The 23,403-nt window shown below is 39.1% G+C and overlaps 1 protein-coding gene across 1 annotated transcript; it reads right to left on the reverse strand.

Annotated features, from left to right (window-relative positions):
- Window positions 1-246: 246 nt before the first annotated feature.
- On the reverse strand, window positions 247-22,758 carry LOC139941655 (S-adenosylmethionine-dependent methyltransferase Rv2258c-like). Its single transcript, XM_071938250.1, has 4 exons — window positions 22,532-22,758; window positions 12,932-13,137; window positions 10,314-10,436; window positions 247-4,612 (listed from the first exon to the last, which is right to left on the reverse strand). Exons 1-4 carry the CDS (start codon window positions 22,738-22,740, stop codon window positions 4,044-4,046), a joined length of 1,107 nt encoding a protein of 368 aa, XP_071794351.1. The 5' UTR covers window positions 22,741-22,758; the 3' UTR covers window positions 247-4,043.
- Window positions 22,759-23,403: the final 645 nt, after the last annotated feature.

Raw genomic sequence — 23,403 nt, forward strand, 5'->3', positions numbered from 1 at the left:
AAGATGTTTTAAAAGTAGAATACAATGATCTACACAAATATTCGAAAATTGCGTGGTTTTATTTTTACCTCGTCGACTAACACGGTCGGCCATTTATGGGAGTCAAATTTTTGACTCCCATAAATGGCCGACCGTGTTAGTTTGCGACGTAAAAGGAAAACTGTGCAATTTTAAGTGATACTTGTGTGGATCATTAAATTGTACTTTTAAAAGATCTTTCTAACCATATGCATTTTATAACAAACAGTTTCAAACGCTTTTTATAGACCAACTCGTCCGATCCAAGGCAACGTGTTCCTTTAAAATCGTCACTTATCATAGTTCAAAGCAACAAATCAACTCCAATGATTCAAATACGTCATGCCTATTTATAATCCTAGCTATCAGAGAGCTGTTGCATATTATTTCATTTATCAGCTTGTTCTAAACTTGATACTAAACTCAGAAGAAGAAAGAAACAAGAGATAAATGGCGGTTCAAAGAAGATTTCTTCGGAACAATTAGATCGCCAGACGTTTTGAAACGGTGCCAAAGATCGACTAAGAACGAGACAATCGGACATAATTTTATTGGAACAGTGCCAGAACCAAAACTTCTTTACCGCCATCTACGACTTTGAGGAACATCATTTTGATGATGTTCAACCACTTAAAATTGGTACATACTTTGTCTACCCTTCAACCTCATTTTCAGCAGCCATTTTCAGTGAACTCCAAAAAGTTGACGAAAATAACAAACAAAAAACCACCTTAAAAAAACAAAACAATGCTACTATGTACCAATTCATTACACATTTTTTGAAGTGCGTTTTTTGTCTTCAAATGTGTGTGTGTGTGTGTGTGTGTAGAAATTAAACAATTCAAATTCAAAGCATAAAGAAAATGGCGGATTTGTTTGGCAGTTTTAATCACCCGGTGGTACATTGTCCGGTCATTCAAAATGCTGAGAAAATGAACTTGTGATCGAAGAAGCTAAAGTCGAAGCCGAACTCGTCAGTGTAAACACAGCCTTATAAAATAATTATAAATTTCCCTTTAAAATTAAGCATTAATAAACTACCCGGGGAGCAATTTCATAGAGCTACTTAACAGAACAACTAGCTATTATTATTAAGCACAATACTCTTTCCAGAACAAGATTAGTGGCCAAACTATAATGTCAAACCTGTGACTTGTATCCTGCTCAGTTTTCCGAGGCAGAACATTGTAAGCACCATTTGCTGCTTAAGCACCTCTTCATAGAGCGCTTGCTGCCCAAATGCAGCTAAGCACAACAAACTTATGCTTATCATAATAAAGTTACTAGTCAAACTACCATGCCAAAGAACAATTTTGTGGTTGGTATCCTTCTCCTATTTCTGCTTACCAGAAAATTGTTAAGCAATATTTTCTGCCTAGGCAGCTATGCTCTAAGAAATGGTGCCCTATTCATCCCAGACTTGCGTAATCCATCAAGAATCTGGGGTTGATTGAAATGTGTACATCAAGGCTCGCTGGAAATCTATTTCATGTTACAACCGCACAAATTAATTCCTAATCACGGTGGCATTATTTGAGGTTTACGTGGTCGACATTTTGCAATAATGACATTGCAGTGATTCCTGACTCATTTTTTCTCTTCTTCTTAAATCCCTTGTCCCACCGGTCAAAGGAATCTAGAACATGTCCATCAGAACACGTATTATATTGTCAAGTCTCTCATGCTCGACCGAAGAGAGGAAAACATGGTCTAGACCGTTCCTCTTCTTGCATCAATTTGTCTGAACCTTAGCGAAAAAGGATGTTCGAAATCAAACTCATGTGGCTTTCCCGGCAATGGGGTCCCATATGGGACAGTAACTTCACTGCGTTAACATTTTACAAGAACATAAATAGCATTCTATATAGCCCAATGGATCATAAAACATTAGTCAGAAGTTTGATGTACATGTAACATTTCCGCCATGGTGGTTAAACAGATGTAAAAAGTACAGCATTTGTTGGCAATGACTGCAAAATTGGCACAAAGGTTGATTTTAAGATCTATAACGAACCCCAGTGTTTTCCCCTGGCTAACGAAATGAGCGGAAGTAGTTATAAGTTCAGACTTATTTTTTGTTTGGGGAAATATATGCAGCTTGTCATAACTGACAAAGTAGCGCTGAAACAAATGCTTTGGGATTCCACACCATAAAATTGTGAGTTCTTGACACATAAGGGTCAAGAAATGACAGAAAATAAACCTGTTTCCCATTAGAGTTTCCTGGTTGGTAAACTCCATAGAAAGGAGATGATAAATTGGCAAAAACATTAGCGACTTAGGTGGTCACTGAAAGTAGCGAGGGGCCGCCTCACTTTTGGAACGAGCAGTGAGAGCACTGAATTACTAAGTTAAAACTTCCAAATGACTTCAATTTTGTCATCAATTTCAGCTGCTCAAAGTTAAGGCTCAAAGTGTCCGCTATGGGCTCTTTGACATTCATGTTTTAGGACACCAAAACACACTTGCATTTACAGTAGTGCAGATGAGTTATTGACTATGTACAACAACAAGTTACAAAGCAACAGGTTTTCCGGGTCCCAGTGAGCCTAATCAATTTCCGGGTCAGCTTGACCCTAAATCTGAGTCAAAAGTTCAGATTTATCAAAAAATGACTGACACATGATTCCAGGTCAAATTGACTGAAATTGATTAAGCACCATTTGACCTGGATTGTGACATGGGAGAATTATAGTGTAGTTTGAATCAATCAACTCTTATTGAGGGCGGGAGGGATGGTTCTTGTTAAGATGGACACCAGGATAGAATTGACCAGGCAAGGGTCCGTATGGTACAGACCCTTTTGGGGTCAGTATAACGACCGGTGAGTAATACAAACAAACAATATTCATGAAAACAGAAAGATCATCGTTTTCTCTTTTCACTGCGACGGCTTGAAATAAAGTTACTGTTTCTCACTTCCATTCTCACTTTAAGTACTAGCATTTACAATAAATATTGTTTAAAAAAAAACCGATGTACGCAGCCTCGTGATGATATTTACATGGTTAGTGTTCGACGGAGCTCCGGAAGTGCCATCCAACTTATTGAGATCCTGAGACATTTTATTGCAGGATGATGTCAACAAAAAAAAAGAATAAGATGACGACATCCATCAGAGACAATTGTCTCGGGATGACGACATCCCGAAAGTTGGATGTTGTCTTCAGAAGACTTCTCGGAAATCATTCACTAATGAAAAGAACGGGAAAATCTCAATCTCATGCTGTCGACACTCCAAGATAAAATATATCGGGACGACGACATCTTACTTTTTGATATCGTCATCCAGGGATAAATCGTCCTGCAGGATTAATATATCAGGATATCAAGCATGTCGTGTGGCACTTCCAGAACTCAGTAGAGCTCACGTACCACTTCAAACCCATCGTTCGACTAATGTGCTACAGGTTTCCCCCTTAGGGTACAGTCAGCACACGTGAAGTGCCATAATGTCCGTTCGGGTAGAACTTTTTGCACTCACTCACATCCTCTAGCTTGGAAAAAGATAGGGCCTACAACAAAACTAAATATTTCACCGAATTCGGTGGTCCCGTTTCTGTGAAATCGGCCAAAAAAATTCTTATAATTGCATCGGGAATAAAGAACAAATATTTTTATTTCATCCTTATACACACCGATGCGATTTTTAAAGGTTTAGTTCAGGGTATTGTATAAAGCGCTTCAAATGAGGAAAAGTCCATACAACGTTGGTGAAGTGCTTCGTTTTCAAATAAGAGGGACTCCGTCAAACCTTTTAATTTCCGCATTTTCTACAATATAGGCCTACAACATCATTTCCAATACCAATCATTGCTGTACTTTAAACGCATGGGTGAACTTAAAGATGAATCTATAATTAAGATTACAATGTGATTGACCTTTATATACGAAACAATAACAGCGTATAAACATAAATTACGGTTTTTATTTGGTACAAAAGCATAATACTTCTTCTATCAGTGAGAGAGGGTTGGCACTTCGCAAAAAGAACATACCTTTTCCACTTTCAGCCTTATAGTATTTTACTCTGACTTCTTCTGAGAAACGTAAATAAGGTTGAACTTGTCTTTGGAGGGCGTCACATTGACGTCAGCAAACCCAACCTCTTCGAGCATTTTGCAAGCCATCTCTCGCCCCCACATCGTACCCAAGCCGGCCCCATCCTCGCACTCTAACGACACGGGCATGCAGTGCATCAGGCTGATGACGTAGCCGTCGATGGCTCGCGGGTTGCCGATGTTCTTGGAGGGGTGACTGTGGACATTGAGTTCCAGCATGGTGAAGATACCGCCGGGAGCCAGTGCCCGGTGCACGCCACTCAAAACAACCCGCGGTTTCGGCATGTCGTGGAGAGCGTCGAAGCAAGTAATTAAATCAAAATGCTCCATCCACGACTCCGGCAAGGACGCTGCATCCTGTACCATAAACTGACAATTTGTCAGGCTCAATCGCTTGGCTTCGTTTCTGGCGAAGTTGATCGCCTCGTCCGAGATGTCGATACCGCAGAACGCGCTCCTGGGGAACCGTTGGGCCAGGAGAAGCACCGCCCTCCCTCGGCCACACCCAACGTCTAAGCATTCAGAGCCGGCCTCTGAAAATACAAAACATAAGAGACGCAAATTATAGTTAATTGATAATAATTTGTTCTATAGCGCACATATCCTAGAAGAGATCAAAGCGTGCTACAACATTATTATCCCTGTTAATACTTCGACCATTCCTCTATTTTTTTCCACTCCCGGGAAGCATAAAAAAATGCAGCCAGCCTAATCTGATTAAAGGCAGCAGTGGACACTATTGGTAATTACTCAAAACAATTATTAGCATTAAACCTTTCTTGGTGACGAGTAATGGGGAGAGGTTGGTGGTATAAAACATTGTGAGAAACGGCTCCCTCTGAAGTGCCATAGTTTTCGAGAAAGAAGTAATTTTCAACGAATTTGATTTCGAGACCTCAGATTTAGAACTTGAGGTCTTTCATTATTATCTCGCAACTTTGACGACCGATTGAGCCCAAATTTTCACAGGTTAGTTTTTTTGTGCATATGTTGAGATACACTAACTGTGAAGGCTAGTCTTTGACAATTACCAATAGTGTCCACTGCCTTTAAATTAGTGCCAAGGGGTTAATCCAACGCAGTACTGTCTCAGCTCTCTCAGATTCCCAAATGACCATATAGGTGAAGGGAAGCAATAATGACCGAGTGCGATACACTCAAGAGTATTCAGTGTATTAACCAGGACTCGAACCCATTACACTCCGATGATTCAGTCATCGGATCTGATGCAGTAGGGAGAGTGCTCGGCCATGACACATCTCATCAAAAATACTGGTTGAAGTTTTTTTGGTCTAATTAGGAGGAAGCTTGGGCAGACTACCTAAAGAAACTAGCCATCAAAAAGCCAATAATATCACACTCGTGGCACAATCCCTTAATGTAGGCTGTGACCCAAACAAAACCCGGACTTAAAGACAAAGTATTTTTGATTTATTTAGAACCATTCGATTGTTTCAATCGTATTATGTAAATGTGTATACAATAAAACTAACATGTGAAAGTGTCATTTGAAAAGGTGGTCGCATTTTTGAGATATCGCAAAAATCCTGAGCAATATGTCCACGCAGGAAGAATGTACCTAAAACGAATACACAATCTGATTCAAATTTTTGGGCACAACAACTTTTACATCTATACACCACATTACTTTAAAGTGAAACGTTTCTCAAAATGCTTTAAACTACCGAAAGCTAGTGCATAGACTCCTAGCCAAAGGTTGTTATTGCCATTAAAGACACTGGACACTATTGGTAATTGTCAAAGACAAGTCTCCTCACTTGGTGTATCTCAACATACGCATAAAATAACAAACCTGTGAAAATTTGAGCTCAATCGGTCATGGAAATTGCGAGATAATTATGAAAGAAAAAAACACACTTAAGTTGTGTGTGTTTAGATGGTTGATTTCCAGACTTCAAATTCTAAATCTGAGGTATCGAAATCAAATTAGTGGAAAATTACTTCTTTCTCAAAAACTATGTCCCTTCAGAGGGAGCCGTTTCTCACAATGTTTTATTCCATCAACCTCTCCCCATTACTCGTCACCAAGTAATGTTTTATGCTAATAATTATTTTGAGTAGTTACCAATAGTGTCCACTGCTTTTAAGAGTGATTACCATACGTATAACCTTCCTTTTAAATGTATGTATACGTATAGATTAGATTATGTTCGATTAGGTTGTAGGTTAGATTAGATTAAACCTGTATTATCCCGTACGGGGGGAAATTAGGGGAACGGTTATTGCAATACGCTAAGTAAGAAAATGGCTGGAAAATGTTGATCTGTTGATCTGTGAAAAATAAATACTAAAGCCCTGTTCATACTTCCTGCGAATACGATGCGTGTTTTGACGTCACAGGGATGCCCTTGAAGCGAGTGTTTCGCAGGAGTTGAACACAGGTCAACTGTTTGAAATTATTTGTTACAAACTTGTGACGTCACATTCGTATCGTATCGTATCGTATTCGTATCGAAATACCATTTCGCATGCACCACTGGAGTTTGGTATCACGTTCAGATTAGCTTATAGCAGAATAATTTTCATCCATATATTCTGCTTAACAGCAAGCTACAAGGAATTGGGGCCTGAAGTTGTACATCTCACCACAATAAAGGGTATCCACTAGTGTTTAAATAAGTCAAGGCCCAAGCATCTGCTAAATACTTTGACTTGATAAATATGTCTTCAACGTAAAGTTCATTTATTTCAGACAGTTGTGTATTGAGGCTAATGACATATTAAATCCACTTCATCCCATTACATTACATGGCACGTTAAAGCGGTCTTGTCTCCACCTCATCGGGTATTAACTAGAGCATTAAGTACGGCAGGCACCAAGGTCGCTTTTGCTTTTCAACGTACACTACGCGAAACAGAGCGTGGGTTCGTATTTGACTGTTTAATACACCGGCCACCCAAGCGGGTGATGTTTCATTGAACCAAATCAAACCAGACGGTTTTTAAATATCGTTCATGGTTAAAACGAGCAGTCAAGCCAGACATTGACTGTAATAATTATTTTCCCGGAACGAGGGGAGAAATCTTCTCTCTTCATTGCAGTCTGTGGAAACAAAGATTCCCAGGTCCGGACACTTGGACACTATAGTGACTGTTGTTTATGTTTACCTTTTGGGGTACAAAGGGTAGGCCCTAACGTCTTTGATTTTGTTAAAACAAAATTTTAATTCAAACTCACATTTATTTCTATACTTCATAAACATTTCTAAATAAGACATGACCAAAAAGTTGATTTAAAAGGGTCTGTTTATGACTCTTGAAAATGGATGGCAATAAAACTTGCTTTGTAAGAAGTACAGACGCTTTGGATGGTTCAGTGCATTGTGAGAAACTTGAGTACTGCGGCTATTTGAAAAAATATATAAGTTATTATTCCCAACAATTTGAATCTGAGAAGCGTTACTGACAGTAACGCTTATTATATTATGGAGGCTTATTCCAATTGCAGTTTATTCTTACCGAGTGACATTAACTGCTGACCAGATTTTCGGCAAGAACTCAATTACGCTTCCACCTTTTAGATTGTGTATTCATTTTATGGGTAATTTTTCCACGTTAACAATACGCTCCGGATTTTCTGCAATATCTTAAAAACGCGATTACCATTTGAAATTAAATTGTCTCAAGTTAGTTGTATTGGTTGTGTACATTTATATGTAGGTTTCAAAAAATCCAAAGAACCAAAGGTTTGCCTTCACCAGCTTGACACAATCATTTAGATTGTTCGTCAAAATCTGCGAAGATCAACTCGCAAATATCAGTTGTTATAATTATGCCTGTTCAAAAACAAAAACAAAGGTACAATTATTATTTTACTTTAATAGTCGACTTGGTAAGTTAACTCATAATAATATAGGCCGGGTCGTGTTTAGCCATCTGAAAAGTAGTGCAAAATAGTTCGTACGGAGCTTCAGAATGACCATAACAAGTTTAGTTTATACAACAAAGTCGACTTATAATAGTGGTAATGTATTAATTGACTTTTAGAGTGTTAACTTGCCAAGTCGACTTATAGTTAAACAACAACTGTAACTTCGTTTTTTTTTAAACAGGCATAATTATAACATCTGATATCTTTTACATAACCACATAACTTCGAAGAGAAATTATTCTCAAAATGCTTTTCGAAAGCTGCTGCTGTAGGGCTTCTACAAAAGAGTTTATTGCCATTCATTTTAAAAGTGATGACCAAATAAATCCTCTTTACCGTTGGAGAATGTGTCTTTTCAAGTTGCGGCCTTATAGTCACTGCTCTGGCTATCAATTGGGACACGGCCTTAAGTTTGGCTCAAGTGACTCGGACCAATCATGCTGCCAACATCCTGGTCTTTAATACATGCTAGTACTCATTGTACAAAAAAGGAACCAGACTATTTCCCCTCCCAACCTCGATTTGGTTTGAACGTTGATTTGAATGCGGGAGAAAGTCAAGACGGCTATACACCTTGACGGCAGCGAGTCAGCAACGCCTTTGAAGTAGAAGCAGTACAGTCGTGGTCTTTATTTTGCCAAAGTTGCTGGATTTTGACGGCGATAACTCTTTGTGATCGGTGGTGATCGGCATGGTCTTCGTAAGGTCGCAGAGGTGTGTGAACGCCAAAGGTCTTTACTAGAGCTTCGAAGAGAATCTGCTATCCTCTGCGAGAGATTCTGTATATATATCGACCTTGACAAGCTCATATCAAACAAAAAACTGTGTCAAATCCCATGGGATTGAAACTTTATTGGAAACGATCTTGGAGGGTTTTTTTTTTTTTCATGACAAGCTTTTAGGCACGCAGAGCCCGTTTCGGAATCGCTCGTGATTTTAACGCCAAGGTCCAGTTCACGTCGAATGCATCCACCGGCTGACCTACCAAAATTAACGGCGTGTGTTAAAAAGTAGTTAAAACACGTCCAGGGAAACCTTAATGCGAGGTGAACCGCATAGGTTTCATTGATCAGGGGGTTGACAGGTCCGTCACGTATTAACCTGTAACGACCCTTAAGGTTAAAACAAAACACAATTAGCTCACTTAGAGTGTGATCGAAGGGTTCCATGATTAGCGAAGAAATCCATCAACAGCATGGACGTTTTGGGTTGAGCTCATTTTACAAAAAAGCAAAATGAAAACACAATTTTGTTTATAATTATAAACCTGGGAAGGACTTCGACGTCGGTGGTATCCTGATTTCACATGGTTCCCTCGAGGGTCATTTGTTAACAGTTTTGACGTTTTATGTCACTACACGACTAATTTTATAACCTAAAGTCGGTGTTGAAAAACCGGGTCGACGGCACGAAGCAACTTGTTATAAAACTTTATACTTCACTTTATTGCAAGATTCAAACGAGTGTATAGTGATGTTTCTGTAAAATTGTGTTTGGACCGCCACACTGCCGACATCAAACTATTCCTTTGTGAACTGTTATACGTATAGGTTTGTAAGCGTAACAAAATACGTTTATGGACAATGTAATAAGTTTAGTAGTTACCAAATAAGAGGTTGGAGGTGAATGGCTCCTGAATGGCACCCCGAACAAAGACAAAGGGGGACCGCTAATATTTGGCTATAGTTCAGTCGGTAGAGCGACGGTTTGTCCGGAGGTTGGAGGTTCAAGTCCCGCTTTTACTTGTTTTGTTAATATTATATATTTCTTATGTATAGCGCATTTTCCAATAACTGTCTTAGTGCGCTTGACATTAGTACCTGGGATGGATTTCACAAAGATTAAAGAGTGGTCTTATATCGAGTATGAGACGAGTTATTCGTACTAACTTAGGACTTGCCATACGTTTTTAATATATCTGAATATCTCCAACTAGTCCTAAGTTAGGACTAGTACTCTTTGTGAAATCGACCCCTGGTCATTTGGCCCAATAACATTCCCTTTATCTTTCTCAGCTCCCCCTGGGGAGTATACAACCTGGCAACCAAAGCGCCCAAAGGCTTTTTCATCAGTAATATGAACCCTCGCAGGTACCCATTTATACCCCATGGGTGAATAGAAGCAATTATAGTAAAGTATATTGCCCAAGGACACAAATGCCACGACCGGGATTCGAACCCACACTCCGATGACTTAACCACCAGAACTTGAATTCGATGCTCGTAACCACTCGGCCTTGACATCCTACTTGATTCAACCTAAAATTAAAAAATGAAATTGACGAAATACAAGTTTGTCAAACTGGAACAACAACAACAACAACAACAGTGGTTCAAACCTACCTAATAACGGCATAAGACCGGCGATAGAGGGCACTACGTCTGGGATAAGTGTCGTATTGTGAAGCATGTTCGACATGTGGTCCATAAACTGATGAAATTTACCATATTTGGTATAGCTCACACCTGCAAGGTAATAAGAAAAGAAACCAGCAACTTAATCATCGTCTTGGACCAAAACTTTGATGCTCGTGTTCTGGGTGAAGAAAAGAGAACACTGCTCAAAGGGCCAGCTATTTGTGGTTTTCCACAAAGTTCGTGACTCATTTGTAACTCTTTTCATTGTTGGTCAGAATACACACACAATAACCAATTTATTTGTGAACTTTTCTAATAAGCGATAAACTATAACTCCAGGGGCAACACTAAGCTGAATTTGTGAATTTGAGAGTTACAGTATAATTTCACTGATTCTGAGCCCCTGTTTGTGTCTGGATTACACAAGAATCAAATAAAGGAATTAACACGTGAACTTTCGTAAACGATATGCTAAGTTTATCTTAAGGGGATAGGGGATAATGTGTGTTCAATAGTAAGTTGTTGAGAAGTTAACACAGTTGATATTTACCGAGAATTCTGTGTATTGAAAAGTACTCTTTAAAAGTTCACGGGCATTGTGCCTGTTTAACCAACATCTGCGGTCTGTGTGATCCATTTTAAGAACCCTATAGGGCCGGGTTAGAGAAGGGGGATCAAGCTGGGCGGGACTCGCTAAGTCCCTGTATTATGTACCTCTATAAATTGCATCTCTGTTTTCAGCTCTCCTTTTTTTTTACCCCCCTGTGATTTGGGGATTGAGTAAACCGTACGTTGATCCCCGTAGGAGTAAGGACCCCGGGTGTTAGGATTGTCTGCTAATAACATATGTCATCGGTGCTTATAATTTGGCTGGCAGAGTGGCCTTTTACCAGCCTCGAGCAGGCAAGGTGTTGCATTGGTCTATAATACCATCATGATATTCAGAAAGGTCTCTTTCTCTACTGGCATACCATAACCATCAATAATGCGGCACCATGTGTTTACAAACAATGGGGCGTTTCGAAATTCTCAGTGCCAAGTTCTTCATAGTTCAGCCACCTTAATTTTGTTGACTTTGAAGAAAAATATTGAGTTCTTTCCAATAAATTCAAACGCAAGCGTAACTTTTGATCATTTTGTTTTTCTCCCTCTCAAGATTCACCCTCTCTCAAAAACCACTACCTGGTGTCGATTTCACAAAAGGGGTCCTAACTTAGGACTAGTCCTAGGTGTTATTAGAAACAAGTCTTAAAGTTTAGGACGGGTAAATCGTCCTAACTCCTAACTCGTCCTAACTCGAGATTATAATCACAACTCGTTGTGAAATCAACTCCAGGTTTATCTTGTTCATTTTGTCCTAATTTATGACTAGTCTTAGAACTCTTTGTGAAATCCATCCCAGGTTTTATCTCATTCACAAAGATAGTCCTAACTTATGACTAGTCCTAGATGCTATTTAAAAACTAGTCATAACTTAGGACCGGTAACTCGTGCTAACTCGAGACTAGTCTTTACTCGTTGTGAAATCCATCGCAGGTTTTGTCTGCTGGGAATATTTTTTCTCGTGTGATGGAATGTGGTAACGAACCTTGAAATGTGATCGGGCGGGGACAAAACGGTAGGCTTTACGGGGAGGAGGGATGTTTTCAACGGGGCTTAACGAGGCGTGTGTGTGGTACAAATACCTGGACTTGTACTAAGCTTAGTTAGGGTTAAGGTCAACAGGTGGGTAACCCCAGCAATTCAAGTTTATAATTGAAGAGCCGAATTTGTGGTCACAACGACTGGCTGGATTTCAATGCTTTTCATTTTCACCAAATCTATCAGAGAACTTTTAATTGAGAAAATATAATTAGCTGTTGCAAACAGCTTACCAACCAAAAGGACCTATGGTGTAAATACACAAACAAAATGGTTTAGTTAATGGTCTGACGTTTCAACCCTATATCAGAGTCTTTCTTGCTCCCTTGGGCTTTGGACACTATTGGTCATTATTCAAAATAATTGTTAGCATAAAACCTTACTTGGTAACGAGTAATGGGGAGAGGTTGAAAAACACTATGAGAAACGGCTCCCTCTGAAGTAACGTAGGTTTTGAGAAAGAAGTAATTTTCCACGAATTTGATTTCGAGACCTCAGAATTAGATTGAGGTCTCGAAATCAAGCATCTGAAAGCAAGCAACTTCGTGTGACAAGGGTGGTTTTTTTCTTAATTGTTATCTCGCAACTTCGACGACCAATATTGAGCTAAAATTTTCACAGGTTTGCTATTTTTATGCATTTGTTGAGATAAACCAAGTGAGAAGACTGGTCTTTGTCAATTATCAATAGTGTCTAGTGTTTAAATGACAACACAACACCAATTAATAGGTTTACTTATCTCGTACCTGTTCGTGTGTTGTGTTTTATTGTGTTGTGTTGTGTTGTCATTTTTCTTCGAGAAAATCTGCTATATTGCGCAGGGTCACGTCAGGCCATTAACTATTTTTGTAGAACTTTTAATAATGAGGAATGTGAAATTTTAAAAGATTAATGAACTCATGAAACTGTGTAAGATTGTTGGGCTTTTAGTGACGTATTTTGTGACGTCGTGTATGACGTACCTGCGGGGCCGTCTCTTCGGAAGCAATCGGCGACGTTATCGTAAGCTTCGCACAGCATCGGGATCAGTCGGCTGAAGGCAACGACGTTCATGGGACCATCGACGAGGAAGGGGAGTCGATCTGGCGGCACGTAGTACGTATTCTCAATTGGGTTGACATCCACAATCCGTCCCACCACCATAGCGCCTAACCACTCTCTCACGTACCTGTGTGTGTGGTGTGACAGAAATAAACACAATTCGTTTTTACATGACTTCCTATATCCTATACATGTCAATAGCAGGGTAAGTGATGGATCCCATGTTAGATCTAATGTGATTTCATTCTCCAAGGACCGAGAACTGTAACACCGAGCGGAAATGAGTGGCCTACCTCCCCGTTCCAAACGAGCATCTTCCCCGGGCCATTTTAGCCAATCATTACCTCCAGACTGCGTCATTCCAGAACCTGTCTGTGTTCATGGCGGAGATCATTCATTTTTCATGTTCCTTTTAGAGGGGGTCTTTGAATCATACATAACTCGGGGAAAGCCAAAAAATACTAATGGAGAGAACACCTTTGGGGAATTGTGATGTAATTGCATCCATACTTTACTTGATATCTCCGCGGGTTGCGTTTTGTGGACGGGGAAAATGGAACAACATGCCGCTATTCTGTTTGTTCGTACAACTATATTAGACTGTAGAGGACATGGTTTAGGTCTGCATAGTTATGGAACTCTCAGAGTGTTCCGTGATTTCACAAAGAGTTAAGACTAGTCCTAATTTAAGACTGGTCCAATGAGATATTAAAAACAAAAGGGTAGTCCTAACTCGATATAAGAATAGTCTTAAAGGAACACGTTGCCTTGGATCGGTCGAGTTGGTCTTTGAAAAGCGTTTGTAATCGTTTGTTATAGAAAGCATTATGATTAGAAAGATATTTTAAAAGTATAATATAATGATCCACACAAGTATCACTCGAAATTGCGTGGTTTTCCTTTTACATCGTCGAAAAACAATTTCGAGGCAAATGTGTGTGGATCATTGTATGCTACTTTTTTTGAACATCTTTCTAACCATATATATTTTATAACAAACGGTTACAAACGCTTTTCAAAGACCAACTCGACCGATCCAAGACAGCGTGTTTCTTTAACTCTTTGTGAAATCTGCTTCTCTGGTTTAAATTTTGGGGCATAATCGACTGATAACATAACCACATTTATATCGATTATTATTTTTATGTAACAAATTCCTGTTTAATCAGATCAGCAAATACAAGCTTAGCCAGTACCACATAACCTTTATAAGAGGTGTTTGACCTAAATGTGAACGTCTAAATGAGAATACCATCTAATTGAGGTACCATGTACTATGGAAGATAACACTTCAGTGTTCTTCGTGATTCTGGGTTAATAAGAATTCCGGCCTAAAAGAAACATTGTGTTAATCATCGTCTCAACACACATCTGGTTCCTCAACCACTTAAATTACGTTTAATGTATCATGGCCTATTTTAGAAGTTTAAGCGAGCTCACTCGAACCTGTTCGCCAACGTACAAACCAATTGTTTCAAATGTTGAAGAGAATTTGTTGTTTCGGTAATCATGATTCTGTGTCTATATAGTGTGGTAGATAGGTTATAACGTGTGCATAAACATAGTCTGCAGACATTCTCAAAAATGCATCATTTTGGGGCATAATTTGATGATTCCTTTGTCCTTGCACTGGGAACGAGGTTGAGTCTTAAGAGTTTCCCTATGAGGCCGAGTAAAAAAATAAACATGTTTAGCGTCCAGGTTTCTCAAAAAAAGGAAGGAGGAGGTGCTTTTTATTTTTTATTTTTTATTTCAAGATGGCCGCCATTCTTTTTAAAGTGTCAAATATCCATTGTTTTTCTACTGCTCAAACACACAATACATAAATGAAACATTTTGGTCAAGACTCAAGACATTCAGACAAGACATTGTGTTTAAGCTGAGCTCGTTTTAAAATAACCTTTTTCATAAAAATATTTTTTAAAAGTGTGCATAAAAAAATATATATATATATAAAGGAGGCGGCCTCTAAAAAGGAAGCGGGCGGGGACGCTAAACATGTTTCTTTTTTTACTTGACCTTATGGAGTCCTTTGTTTTTTCTTTCCACTAATGAAAACTGTGGACCGTTCAGCTTCTACAGGCCGGTCCAGATAAAATAGAAATCCGTAGTTATCAAAGATAAAGCATCCAACCAACATCATCGGAAACGTTTCTCAGATTTACTTTTTTGAAATGACTTCCTAAAACGGTTGAAACAAGTTGAAATACTTCCCGTTCACTTCCAGCCGGTCTTGATAAAGTAGAAATCCATGGGGCATACTCGTTATCAGAAGTGTCTGATCAATATAGATCAGTATCTTACGAGTTGACTTATTCGATAAACCAAGTCAATTTGGCAGGATACGTGGTTACGTTACCGGGACCCAATTTCATAGAGCCGCTAAAGGTACTGCCGTCGATTTCACAAAGAGTTAGGACTCGTCTTATCTCGAGTTAGGACGAGTAACTCGTGTTAACTTAGGATTAATCTTAAGGTCTGCATGCTACAGTGCAGGGTTGGGACTCGTCCTAAGTCCTAAGATTAGTCTTAAGTTAGGAAGAGTTTTGTGAAATCGACGGCTGGACACTTTTGGTAATTCCTCAAAATGATTGTTAGCAAAAAAAGCTTACTTGGTAACGAGCAATCGAGAGCTGTTGATAGTATAACACATTGTGAGAAACGGCTCCCTCTGAAAAGATGTAATTTCTCACTGAAATAGCAAAAGACTTCAGCTGAAGCCTTTTACATGCATCTGTAAACACATAGTCTGCAACAAGGGTGTTTTTCTGTCATTGTTCTCTTGCAACTTCGATGACCAATGTGCCCAAATATTCACAGGCTTTTTATTTTATGCATATTTTGTTGAGATATACACTAGGACTAATATGTGAAGAACACTGGTCGTTGACATACCAAACATGTCCAGTGCCTTTAAGCGCAGCAAGTATAGCTAAGCATAACACATTTCCAAAATTAATATTCTTTATCCCCGATGCAAATTTAACATCTATTATAACACATTTCGCTTGCCAGACTAAGGTTACCAGCCAAAACTACCATGTCACATGTACAAGTTGTGACTGGTATCCTGCTCATTTCTGCTTCGTAGACAATTTGTTAAAGCCACCATTTTCAGCTCCATGAAATTGAGTCATGGACAAGAGATATGACATTTCTGAGGCTTCGATTTTTGATTATAGGCTAATGTCTTAAAGCCATTATACACTTTCGGTACAGAAAAAAAAGTTCACAGATTTACAAATAATTTACAGGGTTTACAGAAGGTAATAGTGAAAGACTTCTCTTGAAATATTGTTCCATGAAATGCTTTACTTTTGAGAAAACATTAAAACAGTATAAATTCTCGTTAGCGAGAATTACAGATTTATTTTAAACACATGTCATGATACGGCGAAACGTGCGGAAACAAGAATGGGTTTTCCCGTTATTTTCTCCCGACTCCGATGACCGATTGAACCTAAATTTTCACAGGTTTGTTATTTTATATATATAAGTTGTGATACACGAAGTGTGGGACTTGGACAATACTGTTTACCGAAAGTGTAAAATGGCTTTAACGGCATTTTTATATCAATGGCATCAGGCCTCCGTTGCCCCTGGTCTTGGTCATGGTGTCCCTCAAAAAAATGTCCCTTTGCAAAATGAAAGGGGCCTTGCCCTTACACAGATGAAAGGATATCAGGCCTATGACGTCACAGCGAATCCCAAACGCCTAATTATGTCCACGCTTGTAAAATTGCTTACATAGACAAAGACTGAGAGCATTTTGTTAAAGCTGATGGAAGAATCATTTCAAAGTCCGTAAGTAGGCTACGCAAAGGGCAGTGTGCTTTTAAGTTCCCGGAAAGTTAAGTAATAGTCTACAGAAAGCACATTGTATTTTCATTAATCCCCAAATGAACATTACTGGATTACAAGATAAAATCATGAAAAGCCATTAACCTAAATGCCGTCGGTATGTGTGGTTTTAATGTATGGGAATAACGTGTAAATAAAGGTGAATGTGATTTAGTGAGAATGACCCCCCCCCCCCCACCACGCCCCACCCATCACCCCTATCCTGTAATCAAAGGAAATGAGGAAACACGAGTTCTCAACGAATATAATATCACCAATTTTGTTTAAAGAAAAACGTACAAGTTCTATAATCGGTAACCACGCTTGTGATTACATATTACACCAACACATTCTTCTCAAAATATGGAATTTCAGATTACACCTTTTGGTGAAGGAAATTCTAGGAAGCTGGAAGCAAGCGCACACATGGGAACAAAAGCGGGTTAATAGGTGTTAAAAAGCCACCCTTCGCTACTGTTGAGCGGTCTCACTGCCCTGCCCAGAGGCGTTACAGACGGCATGCTTTTCTTTCAAGAAGTTCATCCACAATTGTAACATGTGTTGATTTGCCGACACATTTGAACATTGTTGTTCTCAAAAATGAAAGGGGTGGTGATACTCGGCAATGTTTTCTTTCAAATTGTGCCTCTGCCACAAGTTGTTTTTGTAGGTAATTTCTTGATCTTTGATAGTAACTCACCTTATGTTTTGAATCATTTATACCAGATTGGTGTACAATTTGTGAGATTTGGGGTCCTTGGGGAGGGGTTGTATTGATGTTTAAGAGGCTATATGACACTCAAATCACTTAAAAACCTCTTGGAACACGTTTTGGAAACATGTTGTGTTTTGATAGGTTTCAAGTTATAAAATGCACTTGAACCAACAATATTGTCTATATTTACACCATAATATATGAACGTTATTATGGGCACAATCATAATGCTTGCAGCAGGCCCTGATCTTGCTCGAACACCACACGTTCAGCTCACAATGAATCAAATATCATTATATTAAAGGCAGTGGACACTATTGGTAATTACTCAAAATAATTATTAGCATAAAACCTTACTTGGTATCGAGTAATAGAGAGAGGTTGGTAGTATACAACATTGTGAGAAACGGCTCCCTCTGAAGTGGAGTAGTTTTCGAGAAAGAAGCAATTTTCCACGAGTTTGATTTCGAGACCTCAAATTTAGAATTTTGAGGTCTCGAAATCAACCATCTAAACGCACACAACTTCGTGTGACAAGGGTGTTTTTTCTTTCATTATTATCTCGCAACTTCGACGACCGATTGACCTCAAATTTTCACAGGTTAGTCATTTTATGCATATGTTGAGATACACCAACTGTGAAGGTTAGTCTTTAACAATTACCAATAGTATCCACTGCCTTTAAAGTCGCTAAAGCCCTATGATAGCAACATGGTGAAACAAATACAAACTTTAGCTCTGCATCAATTGAACCAAACTCAGAAGGTAACACCCCACCCCTACACACAAAAAAAAACCTAAAAAAACAAAAAATATTTCGTTCTATCAAGTAATTGGAAATGTTATCTTTACCAACACTTTACCCCAGTACACCAATCATCAATCATTTATATATCCTTACACCCCATCTATGATCGCAATCAAGGCCCCAGCTACTAATGCAGGGTTAATGGGCCATTCAGAAGTGTGTCTCTTTTTTTTTTTTTGGTCTGGTGGGTCAAAATAAATAACTGAAAATCAAAATTGAACAAAATTATTTTACAAATACATAGAGATTATAATTTTTAAGAAACGAAAAAGAAGAAGATGAAATACCAAGCTGGCCAAGTTGGCAACAGGGTCATCGTTCCTGAATAAACTAGAAGTTGCTTGTTTAAAGACAATGGAGACTATTGGTAATTGTCAAAGACCTGTCTTCTCACTTGGTGTATCTCAACATATGCATTATAAAAAAACAAGTCTGTGAACATTTGAGCTCAATCGGTCATCGAAGTTGCTAGATAATAATGAAAGAACAAAACAAAAAACACTTGTCACACGAAGTTGTGCGCTTTCAGATGCTTGATTTCGAGACCTCAAATTCTAAATCTGAGGTCTCGAAATCAAATTCGTGGAAAATTACTCGAAAACTACATTACTTCGGAGGGAGCCGTTTCTCACCATGTTTTATACCATCAACCTCTCCCCATTACTCGCTACCAAGAATGGTTTTATGCAAACAAATATTTTGAGTAATTACCAATAGTGTCCACTGCCTTCAACAATCATAACAACAGAACTACTCGTAATCAAGAAAGGTTTTATGATAATAAATATTTTGAGTAATTACCAGGATAAACATACCATAAAACAATAGTCACAGTCACTGATGTTAAGGACTTGATCTAAAATATCTAGCTTGTTCTTCAGTGTATGCAAATTAAATGAAGCCATTCAATACTGAGGTCGAAATTTTGGGTGGGTGGCAGGTTCAAAAACACACACCTAACCAAACAGGTATTATGCAAGATTGGTAAGGGTAGGTAAAACAAATACTATTTATTATTTTTTGTCTTTACAAAAGCTTACTGATTATGAAGTTCATAATTGGAACTATTTTATCCCACTGTGAAATATTTCCTCTGAAATTAAGCCATAATTTCGAGAAAAAGCTGAAAACATGACGAAAAAAAACAGCTGATTTAGGAAGTTACAACACAATTAATAGGAAGTTACAACACAATTAATTAAGCCTAAATTTTCACAGGTTTATTGGTGCATGTTTATTATGGTTGATCACACAAACCACAGACACTGTCATCGACTATTTTTCCAGCTCTGATACCAATTGTGTAGTAATCGGCCCATGGATGGTGGTTCCTGAAATGGCACTTTAAAGTGACTTCATACACAACAAACAATTTCAACGTTAAAGTGGAAAACGACTTATTCTGATATACTATATCTCACACGTCACTCAAGATTAGATTGTGACATCGCAACATGCATTTTATATATACAAAAATGTTCAAGATTTAACTGAAAAAAACGTTGAACTATTTGGGGATGTTGATCTCTATAGAACTTTATTGCACAGATTGGGTTTTTTTTAAGTTTTTTTATTCTAGTGAAGAGCAGACGATGTGGATTGGCCTTCAAATTTTCCAAATAGTTATGATGAACAAAACTCGGCTTGTCGCACAAAGGCAAAATGATACCACTTTCTTGCAATTTGTATTTTTATTTTTTATGCAAGTCGCCAGACACAGAAGGCCTGAAAGCCACTTCAAGGTGTTGGAGGCTGTTGCTACCTACTCCTAGGGCTAAAACAAGGTTACCCCTTTTACAGTCCATACGGATGTAGGCTTGGGTATCGTCAGTCCGAAGCCTGGCTTCGTGCTATACTATAACACTCAATGTGAATGTTGATATTTGCCGAATAGTGGCGTGGGTGAGTCGAGCGGTTTAAGGCACTAGACTCAAGCTCTGGTGTTTCTGATCAGGGGAGTGTGGGTTCGAGTCCCGGTCGTGATACCATCATGCACTAGGAGTGGTAGTGTACTTAAACGAACCCATAAGACTAGTCGTGGGAGCATAATGGGGGTTAAAGACACTGGACACCTTTGGTAATTGTCAAGGACCAGTCATCTCACCTGGTGAATCTCAACATATGCACAAAATAACAAACCTGTGAAAATTTTAACGTCGAAGTTGCAAGACAATATGGGGGAAACACCATTGTCACACGAAGTTGTGTGCTTTCAGATGATTGATTGCGGTACCTCAAAATCTAATTCTGAACTCTCGAAATCAAATTCAAATATTTTAGTGGAACATCACTTCTTTCTTGAGAAAACTACGTTACTGCAGAGGGAGCAGTTTCTCACAATGTTTTATACTATCAATAGCCATTGCTTGTTACCAAGTAAGGTTTTATGCTAACAATTATTTTGAGTAACTACCAATAGTGTTCACTGCCTTTAACACTGGTGTTTCTATAATAGTTCACATAGCAAAGCACCCTTGTTGACAGGTTTTTTATTTATTTATTTTAAATCTTTAGACATACACAACAGTTACAAGTTGTACAGGGGCTGTCAAGGTTAAAACAAAAGTACAAAACTGTCATCAAAAGATGTGTAAAACCAGACCCCTGCCAACTATAAAAATATAATTATACAATATAAAAAGGTGATTGCACTGAAACATTTTAAAATCACACAATAGAAATCATTAAAACACAAGCAAAACCAGACTATTGAAAACAAAAATCTACACCCTCACAGATTCATGCCAACCCACTGGGCCCGAGGACAATGATAGCAGAGAGCCTCCCCAAACACCACCCAAAAAAGCACAAAGACCCCTCAGGTTCCATTACACTTGCGAGCTATGTTCTGTGGTTAGGTTCACCGTTAATTATGAGGCATTTTGGTTTCTATTTAATAACAATACATAGTACATTATTCAAACTTCGGTTTGGTGTGAACCGCTTTTAATGTGGACTGTGCTAAAACAGTATAACACGTGTGCGCCAAGTCGTTGACATGAAACGCAATCACGATAGCTACAGGGAGGCGTTCCATCGACACCCATTACGGGCCGTTGCACCCCCCCCCCCCCCGTACTCCTTACGGTTTAATTTGATTCGTGATTACAAATTGAAGAAAATGCCCTATTGTTGTACTTTATTTCGAAGGAAGTAACAACGAGAGCACATTATTGATTGTGTTGCTGGAGCTGGTGAGGGGGGGGGGGGGGGGTGGGGGTCGTGATTTTCTTTAATGAACTTTAAAGGGGTGCGTAACATTGGTTAAGGAAAAATCACATAATTTCTTTTTATATCAATATTAAACCACCCCGAACAATTGACAAAATAGGGACACCACCAATATAGGGCTAGATAGCTCAGTTGGTAGAGCGCCGGCAAGTTAATCCGGAGGTCGTTGGTTCGAATCCCACTCTAGTCAATTGAATCGATTGAAACAATCAGTGGGTTACAATAATCAAACGTATACAATACATTTAAAGGCACTGGACATCATCGGTAACCACTCAAAATAATTGTATAGCATGGTAACGAGCAATGGAGAGATGTCGATATTAACTGAGTTAAAAAAATTGTGAGAAGGAAATCTTTTATTGGGCATCTGAAATCACAAACTTTTGCAACAAGGGTGTTGTTCTTGTTTTATTTTCTTGCAACTTCGATGACCAATTTAGCCCAAATTTTCACAGGTTTGCTATTTGATGCATATGTTTGGATACACCAAGTGAGAATGCTTGTCTTTGACAATTACCAAACGTGTCCAGCGCATTTGAGCAGCCGTATGAAATATGACCTAGAAGGAACTTGCAAATTCTTCTTGAGACGTCAGACAAAGGATGGACAACATCGTTGGGGGTGGAGACAACTTCCAACTACCCAGGCAATCTCGGTGGTCTAGTTGGTAAGACACTGCTCTAGAATTGCAAAGTTCGAGGGTTCGAGTCCCACCCCAAGTATATGTCTGTGACTTTATGCACAGAGCTCGGGCAAGTACCGAGTATACAGTGCTAACATACATCGGTGTATGTGAGTAAAACCAAACAATGACTAGAACTTCCAACAAACTATAAAAAACAAAACATGATAGTGGTCGGCCACATGAGAGTCATTAGCGGTGTATTAGCAGTACATGCTTCGTAGAGGGTATTGGGTACTTACCGTTCTTTGAGTCCGGCCATCTGTGCGATCTGAGAGCTAGTCGACGGTTCCTGGAGTCCGCCCATGACTTTGAACAGTCCCGTCTCAACACCCAGGCTGAGTGCCACTGTCAGAGTCGCGGAGTTAACCATCTTCATTATCCGCTGTGCAAACTCCAAGGAGCTCTCCATGCCCGAGTCAATCGTCTTTCCTCCTTTCAAAATATCCATGATTCAAAACAATGTATCCACACAGTATGCAGCAAGTGCCACCTCGGTGCTATTTGTGGCCTTTTTATACCGACGGCATGCCACTTTTCAAATTTTTTGAGATTTTTTTTGTTATAGTTATAAGAGGGCAGCCTTACTTTTCTATAAGTGAATTTGAGGTATCGTTGCCTGATAGTTGCAGATAGTTGGACATTTCCATTATTTTCCACCAGGGGTGTCGGTATGATCTTCACTTAGTAATAAGCAGTGATTGACATCACCAACACGTCAATGTCACGACACATCTTCATACGAACCAACGGTAAATCACCCCGGGGGTGGTGTCTTGATAATTCAGTGATATAACTCTCGTTGCGAAACAAACTCAGAAACGCACACCCCTCCAATCGAATGGACTCTACTTGACAGTCACTCCAATCACCGATCTTACACATCATTTTAATGCCGATGACGTTTTTCTCGTCCAGTGAAACTTGGTTGGATCCTGAATGGAGGGGGATCCAAGGTATCAGTGACATAGCTTCAGAGTGTTCGGGGTCAGTCCAGACTCTGGAGGCGTTAATGAGATTGCCTGCAAGATGCATTCAGTCGTTCAGTTATGTCTTCTTGCCATCAGCTCTCTCTCTCCAGCGCTGAACCGTGAACCAAACCGTGTCGACCTCA

The sequence above is a fragment of the Asterias amurensis genome, chromosome 9, assembly GCF_032118995.1.
Source record: "Asterias amurensis chromosome 9, ASM3211899v1".
NCBI classification, from domain to species: domain Eukaryota; kingdom Metazoa; phylum Echinodermata; class Asteroidea; order Forcipulatida; family Asteriidae; genus Asterias; species Asterias amurensis.